Raw genomic sequence first — 9,344 nt, forward strand, 5'->3', positions numbered from 1 at the left:
GCGGAGCTGGCCCAGCACGACGCGGGGAAGTGGCCTTGCCGACACTTCCAGCTCTGCCGGGGAGGGGACGGGCACCTGCTCCCTCAAGGAGCCGGGGAAACCGCCGGGCCGCCGCCGCACCCAGCTTACCCCAGCCCCGGAGCGGGCAGCACCCGGAGGAGCCGAGGGAGCCGGCACCCAGCGGCCACCGGCGCTGCCCGGCCGGCCCCCTCCCGCCGACCCGCAGGAACCGCCGCCGCGGCTCCCCGCTCCTCCTCAGGCGACCGCGGAGGGGAGGGGACTGAGGGAGAGCCCACGCGCGCGCCTCCCGCCTGCCGCTCGCTCCCTCGCGCGCGCCCGCCGTTACGCTCCCAACCGCCGCCGCCGCCGGCGGGGCCCGGGGCGCAGCGGGCGGGCAGGAACTGCGTCACGCTAGGCGCGGAAGGGGCGCGGGAGCCTGGGCCGGACAGGGGGACGGTACGGTAGCGAGGACCGGCAGCTCCGCGCCGGCGGTAGGAGAACGGGGCGAGGCGGGGGAGCGGCGCGGCACCCCCCGCCCGCCTCCCCCAGTCGCCGCTGGGGGCGCTGGCGCACCGGCGCCTCGCTCCGCCGGGCGCTGTCGGAGGTAAAGCCCGAGCTGGCGTCTCCTGCCGCTGCACCGGGACGGACGGGCGGGCGGGGTCAGGGATCCCCACCCCGCTCCGCCGCGGGGGCGCGGGAGGGGGACGCGGGGTGCCGCGCTAGCGACGTGCGGCCCGGGAGCTCCGCCCGCGGGCCCGCCTCAGGTGCAGACGGGGCTGCCCGACCCCTTCCCGGCGGCCGTTGGGCGTTCGCACCTCGCTCCCCAGAACGCACCCGCACCCCCCGGCAGCACCTGAAGGTTCAGCGTCCCCCCGGCACGGTGGCCCCCGCCGCCCGGCCCTCCCGTGAGGGAGAGGCCGGTGCCGCGCCGCTTTTCGTCTGGAGAGGCGGAAATCCATGGCGGGGTTTGCGGGGAGCTGAAGGAGTTGCCGGCGACCTGCCGGCGAGGAGGTGAGGGAGGCAGGCCCGGCCGCCCAGCGCGGGGGGGAGGAGGAGAGGGGAGGGAGGGGAGCCGGCGGCTCTCGGCGGCGCTTTGTTACCAGGAGGGAGAAAGCCGGGGGCTGCAGGGTGGGGTTGTCCCCGCCGGCACGGCAGAGCGCGGTCTCCGCGGGCGCTGGGTGCCACCGTGACCGGTTGCCGCTCCTCCTGCCGCGGTAGATGTCCCTGGATCCGCGCCTCAGCCGCAGCCTGCATGCCCGCCCTGGGTGGAGCGGTCTTCTTTGTCGAGCCGGGACCTGCTCTCCTTTCTCGTTCAAGCAGAAGAGGAGCTAGCGAGGAAATAAAAACAAGCTCGAGTTAATGTTTGAGAAGTTCGGGTGCAGGAGAGTCTGGTAGGATTCCTGTTTATGCCTATTTTTGATGAATTTCAGGCAATCGTTGGAAATAACAACCTGCGTCCATTACCTTTCTTTGCACAAACTGCTTTGGATGTCCTCCATAGGTAGCGGAATGACCAGCTTAAAAGATATCTGTGTGTGTGTATATATAATGTAATGCTATATATATTTTTAAAAAATACATTTGCGTGTATACGTATATAAAATTTGCCACGACAAATTTAGGCGAAGTACTGTGAATTTTTACTAATTGGTTATTGTGTTCATTTGCTGGATGATCCATGATAACTATTAATTTGTGTTAAAACAGTGGGGGAAAGCACCCAAAGAGTTTTTGTTTTGTTTGTTTGTTTTTGTGTGTGTTTGTTTGTTTAAATCTGATTATATGTAACACAATTTCCATATAGATCTTATTCACATTTGTAATATGCACCTAATTACCTAGTGATTTCAAATCTCAAGGTAGACAGGGTCAGGCCTGGAACACCCTGATGGAAGCTCTGTGAGGAAAACCTAACATTTGAGGAAGAAGGACACGGTTTACTGCTGGTTCTGTCATTCAAATGAAATATAAACATCTTGTTGTGACTAGTTTGGGTCATTGCATTTCCATGCCTTTCTTTCACCCTCAAATGCTGGATGAAAAGGACAGAATTATGATTGATTTCCAATGCTTTTAATTACTGACTATGCTTAAAGCTTCATCTGCAATTTAAGATAGATAATTTTTTTTTTTTTCAATCCCTAACTATTTCTGGTAGTAATCCTGTTGGCATTGGTAAATTAATTCCATTTTCACACCGTAAGTGACCACAGCTTGCTAGCAAACTGTTTTCTTTGGGTTTGGTCAGTGTAACCTTAACATTTGGGTTAAATCTTCCACCATAACCTTCTCTTTGCATTTTCTTATGCCTAAAAAATACTTCAGGGACTGAAAATGCTCACACATGCCAACCTGAAGTGATTTTTTTTTTTTTTTTTTTTTTTTAAATGGGCTTCTTTGCAACTGGTTGGAGTTTGGGTGTATGTTTAGGTGTGTGCAAGCAAAATACTACATATATACATATTTATGAACATATGTGCACTTCTTCACTTGTGTAATTTTTTTTCAAGATATTCTTCCAGCAGATCACAGCACATCCTTTATAGTCTTTAAAAGAAGAATGCCACACAACATTTCAAAGTAACAATGAGGAGCTGAGAGATTTTTTTGTTACTTTAAAGCGATAAAGGTTTGTGTGAGAGGACAGATACTTAGGAAACTGATTTGTTTTAAGGCAAGTTGTGAATTGAGCCATGCCAGGAGAAGATATTTAGGATAAAGTACTTCCTTACTGCACATGCCTTAGAGCCTGGGCACCTGTAAGAGTGGGAGAAGCATTCCATTCTTTGTTTCTTAGAATTTACTGTGCAACTGTCCTCATGTGCCTACACATTCCCAAGTCAATCCTGTTTACTGTATGAGCTGTACACAGTAAACTACTTCCATTTCAGCACAGATTCCTACATGCTAAATTGTGTCCTGGGCGTATGTCCGAGAAGGATCTTTTAGCCTCAACATGGAAATTGTTTGGGCTTGTGAGAGTCCTTTCTCATATTCTGCAGAGGAGCCGGTGGGCTGCCAGAAGGTAATTGATATGCATGAAGAAAAAGAGGTGAATATAAATATATGGTGGTGTTTTGCTGCAGCTTCTCAGTATTCTAAGTTCTCTGACATCTCAGAGTGCTTTCTGTTCGCTTAACTGAAAATGGGCTTTAATATATTGAAGCAAGCGGGCTAAGCATGTAAGAGCTTGAAAAGAATCTTCAAGAACTCTTTTCTTCTGTGTAGTAAGTGCATTGACCTGCTTTCACCAGTTCTTGAGTTCTTCCGTGCATCCTGGATCATAATCCTGGCTTTTTCATGGAAAGGACACAAGTACAGTGTGTATGTGTAGGAAAAAAAATAGTTACAAATGTGTGTGGGGGAAGGGAAGACTAATACATTGTATTCTTCTCAGAGTAGGACCTACATTTCCATTCTTAAATGTACAATATTTGAGCTTGTGACTGGGGATCTCAGATAGTACCACAGTGAAAATAATAGTGATAAATGATAGTGTGGTATGAAAGTGATACTTAAGGGTTTGCTGTGGCTCCATCCATGAAAAATGAGCTTTTATCCTAGTACAGCGGTTATTAATATATATGAAGTCATATTTGGAATTTTTTAAAAATATTTGCTTATATCATTTGATCTCTGCCAGTCTGTGTAGCTAAATATTTAGCACCTGGAATCCGGAATTCCCGGTATCATTGTTTAATTTTTTGAACTTGATCTCTAAGGTTCTTGAAAATCCATTGTTTTTCTAATTAAAGGGATTTGCTGCACACAAACATGTCATGATTTTTGGTCTGAGATTCTCACACCTTTTCAAAGCTAGAAATAAGATTTACATGCATCACCAGAAGGCAGAATCAGCCATTCCTGATCACATGGAGTCTCTGATCGTGGTTTTTCAGGGTCATAAGCTATTGGACCTTACGACTTGCTGGTGGGACTGCTTTTCATTCTGTTCCTCAGTGAAACTGAAGCTGAGACAGGACAAAGCATCAATATTTATTCCCAAGAATTTCATTTCAGCAGCTGTTCAAAGCTGCTCAATGGTTTGGAGTGATACAATAAGTACATAAGTAAAACAGATTAGTAGATAGAGTCTGTTTCATTATAAGTCTTCCTTACTTTACATGTTTTGAGAGCTGTTGTCATGCAGTGATGTTGACAGTTTTCAGTATCTCTTTGTTAGGATGTCCATTTCCTGACTTTTTGCTTATTTTTTTAATTTATTTTTTATTTAAGGAACTTCTGAAGCAGATGTTCTCTTCTCTCTGTTAGACCTAGACATTATAATGATTGGTATGTGATACTTTCAACTTTGTTTACATACACTTACTTTCTTCTGTGGGATTATAGGTGTTTAAGAATTCCTGTCACCAACACATGGGGTGACTAAATTTTCACAGAGAGCAATAAATAACTTGATATCATGTGATGGAAGAAATGCTGTATTAGGGAACTGTCTTCCCTACGCTCAGCCACCCAGCTCTCTTCCTTCTTCCACCTTTTTCGTTCTTGCAAAACAAACAAGCTGTTCCGCGAGCAGCAGAACTAATAAAGTCTGGTTTCCTATGGATCTTTCCCTTTGTTCCCTAAATCCTGTCTGCTGCAAAAACTCCAGCTCTCCCATGTCCTCATGACACCAGCATTTGGTAAGAGACAGCAGAACGGTGACTAGCCAGGAACCACACAGGTGCCAGCTGTCCAGTCGGTACATGCACAGCGATGGCCCAGTTGAGCAGTGACAGAAAGTACAAACTGAGTGTTTCTTGCCTTTTTTTTTCAGTAAGGGTACAACTTAGCCACTGCTAATGACTTAAGATACCTACCTTAAACTCAGACTATTACTTATTTCTATCCAGTTTGTTTCAGTTTTGCTATTCTAGGCTTTGTCCTGCTGCCTCCTCTATTCTTTGACTCTTTTCTTTTGCTTGGTTTTATCCTATTTAATGGGCTACTTGAGAAAGCTCCTCTTCTTATGTCAGAGTTGGGTTCTCATTTTGATATTAGCCTGTCTGTTAGTTTTCTTTGTAAATATAAGTAGTTGCCTTCACTGAAAGAGTTGAGAATAACTGCAAGTATTAAGACGTTTGGAGGAAAGGAATTACCAGGATGCTACGAAGAGAGTGCTAGTGCAGTGGAATTAAGGAAAAATTACTGAAAAGAGGAAATCTGATGGTGATATCTATTGCATCTTCAAGTAATGTTATAAGGGAAGTAGTGGAAACAATGGGCAAAATACTAGAAAATTCATTTTGGGAGAGTCCTAGACTGTTAGGAATATGAACCACTTATCTTATTATGTATGTTCCATCTCTGAGTTTTATGATTAAAACCAGAAGAAATGTGAGCTAAGACAGCATTGCTCCCCCTTTTTCTACTTAATTATCCAGAAGTTTCTACCCAAAATGCAAAAGTAATTGGGGCTACAGAGTTGTAGTGGGAGGGAATGGGGAAAGAGGTGTGGAAAGATAAAATAAAAAAACCTACATTTTGCAGCACAGTCATGTGTTAATAATTCAAGGAAACACTGCGCTTTTTTGTGGTGTTTTTTTGTTTTTGGGTTTTGGGGTTTTTTTTTTGGCTAAGAATTCTCTGGTATCATCTACCTTTTTCCTATTGACTATGTAAATCCTAGGCTTGAGAAGAGAGGCAGTTGTTAACATGGCGTAAGTATACAGCAGTGGCTGCATTGAGTGAGGCCAAAACTCTTTTTAGCTTGGTCATTCGCTCCTGAGAGTGACCAGCAGTGCAAGCATAAGGAAGAGTGCCACACATGCAGAGTCAGCAGCAAAGGGCGAAGGACCTGTAACTTCAGAGCAGTTGTTTTCTGTCATTAATTAATGGCTTCTTGCAACCCTTGCCTCTTCTCAGGATTGTAATACTAGTCAGGATCCTGCTGCCTGCTGGCTGTTAGTCAAGGACAGCTGAGCATGGGGGAGAACCAAACCAGCAGAAGTCTTTAAAAAGAGAACTTCTTACTATTATTTCTCATACAATTTTCAAATATTGTAGAGAGAGGGGAGAAGTTAGTTATACGCAGTCAGCAAGGGCAGAAGAGGGTCTTTTGTGTACCAAAGGAAACCCAAACCTGCTGAAGGTGGCTTTAAACTTAAACCTGAAGCTATCGAGGGCTGGATTTCAGAACTTGTTCGACCCGTTCAGGGCTTTGAAAACTCTCTGGGTGTAACAAAGTTCAATGAATAGGAAAACAAGTTATTAAAAATAAGTTACTAAGTAAATTGAATACTGAATATTTTGTATCAAGACAAAGATAAAGATAAGAAGCATCTCCACATTATGGTATACTTCTGTAACAGTGTAGCCGCTAAAGTGGCAATAGAAAACAGCATATAATTATACAATATCTGACCTGAATGTTTCATTATGTACTCTAGAACTACTCAAACTATTCTAGAAAATGAAGTGTGTTAGAATCGGAAGCTATGCTTAGGAGTTATTTGTTGAAACAGTTTCCTGATACTGTAACCAATTCTAATTTGTGTTTGTTTTTTTTGCTTTCAACATTGTTTTCATAGGATTTTTGGCTTCTTGGAGAAACAGTAGAAAATGCAAAACGAAATAATAAAGCCTGCTAAGTACTTCTCAGAAGTGGAGAAGAGTGTGCTGCTTGCATTAGTTGAAAAATACAAATACGTGCTTGAATGTAAAAAAAGTGATGCAAGAACTATTGCTCTTAAACAACGTACCTGGCAAGCACTAGCTCATGAATATAATTCACAGCCCAGTGTATCACTGCGAGACTTCAAACAGTTAAAGAAATGCTGGGAAAATATCAAGGCACGGACAAAAAAGATAATGGCACATGAAAGGCGGGAGAAGGTAAAAAGAAGTATTAGTCCACTTATAAACGCTCACATCATAGGGAAAGAGAAGATTGCCAGCATAATGCCTGAGCAAATGTACTTTTTGCAGAGCCCACCAGAAGAAGATTCTGAATATCAGCCTGATGCTTCTAGTCAAGGTATAAATGTTACTGTAATAATGCAAGTAGTATTGTTTTGTATGTGATTTTGCCAGTGATTCTCTTTCAGCAGTCCAAATCTCTCCACTTAGCTGTGACTGCTGGTTATAGAAAAGTAATTTCAGGGCTATGATATTCCAAGACGCCATGTGTTTCCCTAGGACCCCAGGAGTCAAACCAAGGTTTTACCCTTTTTTTTACTCCTTTTTTTTTTTTTTCCATCAGTTTTTGACATATCTGCTACTTTGTGGCAAGCATCACAGTACCTATCATGCTGGCTTTCCAGGAAACAGTCCCAAGGATATTTTGATCCTTTTAAAAGTATTGTGTTGCTAGGAAAAGGTTGTCTGAGCACGAAAAAAAACCAAAAGTCACCAGCAGCAAATTGATACACAATTGTCTGCTGCAAGAGTTCTCTGTAGGTCTTTCTTCCTTTGTTTTCACGGACTAAAAACAGTACGTAGAGTCATACTTCATACTGCAGTCCCCATTGGAGAATGGCCTTTCTGAAAAAGTTCAGCACTACATTCTTCTTTGTTTGACAAGCATACGCAGAAGGAATAATCCAAAACCAGAAGGGAGGGTGGCTACGGTGGTTTCCTGCAAACTTTATTATGTCAGGATCACGCATAGAAGGCTGTTCATGCTCAAAAGACAACAGTAACTACATTGTTAGATAACATTCTTACAACGTCTCTTTCATAATTGTATTTACCATAAGTAGTCATCAGAATTTGTAAAGGAATGTATTTTGAGACCCTTATTTTCAGTGGTAACTATTTTATTCCATGAGTAGTTTCTTTTATTTCAGAAGAATTGGTAGAACCTTCTCAAAGTTAGAATAATGTAATTTTTTTCCTAAAAATACACACCACTGCATTTACAACATGTACAGTAGCGATAAGAAAGGAATAAGTAGTATTCTTCCTAGTATTCCCTCAGTCTCTTGGTATTCATGTTGATACAGCTCTTCACCCGACACTCAGATCTTTCATAAAAATATTTCAAGTCACATACAGGTTTGGCTTAAACAGCTGCATTAAGGTTCAGCTCCAGGCTCAGCCACTTAAATTTAGGTGTCCGCTTATAAATGTCTACATTCACTTTAGTTTTCCAAGCTCCCGTTACAGCCATGGACGTCTCTCTATGGTACAGGAGCACGAGGTTTAGATGCATACACCAATAACTATATTATCACAAGATTGTGTTTCTTGAGGGAGAAGAAGGAAATGCTATAATACTTTCTCCTCTTATGTTTTGCAGAGTCATTTGTGGTCTCAAATAGAGAACTTTGTGATGAAGAGAAAGAGCTGGTACATTTCCCGGTGTGTGAAGGTACCTCCCAACCTGAGCCTTCGTGTTCTGATGTCAGAATAGCACCAGATAAGAACTACAGAAGCAAAGCGTCTCAGGAAAGTGCTCTGAAAAAGATGCATGAGGAAGAACATCATCAGCAAATGTCAATTTTGCAACTGCAGTTAATCCAAATGAATGAAGTTCATGTGGCAAAAATACAGCAAATAGAAAGAGAGTGTGAGATGGCCGAAGAGGAACACAGGATAAAAATGGAAGTGCTAAATAAAAAGAAAATGTATTGGGAGAGAAAACTGCAGACCATCACAAAAGAATGGCCTGTGTCATCCTTTAACAGACCCTTTCCTAATTCACCGTAGAACACAAAGGGGCAGAGAGTCAGTCTGATTGAGCACATTTATGAGTAACGCGCACTGGAAAGAGGGTTTTGTAATGTGAGTGTACAGTGACAGGATAGGTGCCTGGCTGATAGTGAACACACTTTGACTCTTCATGTTTAGGGAAACAGTGGTAGAGTCCACCAAGGGGAAAACTGTATTGTCCATTTGTAGGTAGTTCTGATTTGTTTAAGTCTCAGACATGCATCGTGTTCTAAAATGTGAACTTATTTTCCCCTCTCAGAATACCCTAGCATCCTTTTGAAATTTAAGGTACTCTGGGTATTCTTACATTGGATATTCTTAAGAAAACTTAACAGCTTTAAACGTCAGGTTATAGTGTTTATTTTGATTTCTGTTTCTTCCCATCTACCATTTCCCAAATGAAAGCAAGGGTTGGAGTTGCTCTCTGCCATTGAGACAAAAGGCAATTGACAGGTATTGGTTGGATTGTTATGCTGGGGCCTAGGAAAAAAAACTTGTCTCTAGGTAATGTAGTTCATAACATATTCTTCATAGAAGATGTGAAAATGAAGGAAGTAGCAAAAGGAGCACTGTAGCAACTGAGCCTTTTGCGTATGAAGAAAGGTAATATTTTCCAGCTGGCTGGCTGATGGAGAGAAATGGTTGTGGACTGGCCCTCCTGTTGTTTGAGCCTTGACACTTAAGAAGTT

At 43.6% G+C, this 9,344-nt stretch overlaps 1 protein-coding gene across 3 annotated transcripts; it reads left to right on the forward strand.

Moving 5' to 3' along the window:
* Positions 1-640: 640 nt before the first annotated feature.
* On the forward strand, positions 641-9,087 carry MSANTD3 (Myb/SANT DNA binding domain containing 3). Of its 3 annotated transcripts, XM_082330419.1 has the most exons (6): positions 641-1,011; positions 1,219-1,391; positions 4,237-4,293; positions 6,534-6,837; positions 6,931-6,979; positions 8,243-9,087. In XM_082330419.1, exons 4-6 carry the CDS (start codon positions 6,565-6,567, stop codon positions 8,650-8,652), a joined length of 732 nt encoding a protein of 243 aa, XP_082186545.1. In that variant the 5' UTR covers positions 641-1,011; positions 1,219-1,391; positions 4,237-4,293; positions 6,534-6,564; the 3' UTR covers positions 8,653-9,087. The 3 variants fall into 3 exon arrangements, with proteins under 3 accessions (XP_082186545.1, XP_082186543.1, XP_082186544.1); XM_082330417.1 differs by having other exon boundaries at positions 6,534-6,979; XM_082330418.1 differs by lacking the exons at positions 641-1,011; positions 1,219-1,391 and adding an exon at positions 2,946-3,025 and having other exon boundaries at positions 6,534-6,979.
* The last annotated feature ends 257 nt before the right edge of the window (positions 9,088-9,344 follow it).

The sequence above is a fragment of the Platalea leucorodia genome (genome assembly GCF_965183815.1).
Source record: "Platalea leucorodia genome assembly, chromosome: 1".
NCBI lineage: Eukaryota > Metazoa > Chordata > Aves > Pelecaniformes > Threskiornithidae > Platalea > Platalea leucorodia.

Bases quoted from the DNA above. Each gene is read 5' to 3' on its own strand.
- MSANTD3 (XM_082330417.1), top strand. From the start codon at position 6,565: ATGCAAAACGAAATAATAAAGCCTGCTAAGTACTTCTCAGAAGTGGAG. The intron at 6,980-8,242 runs GTATAAATGTTA...TATGTTTTGCAG, and splicing joins GCCTGATGCTTCTAGTCAAG to AGTCATTTGTGGTCTCAAAT.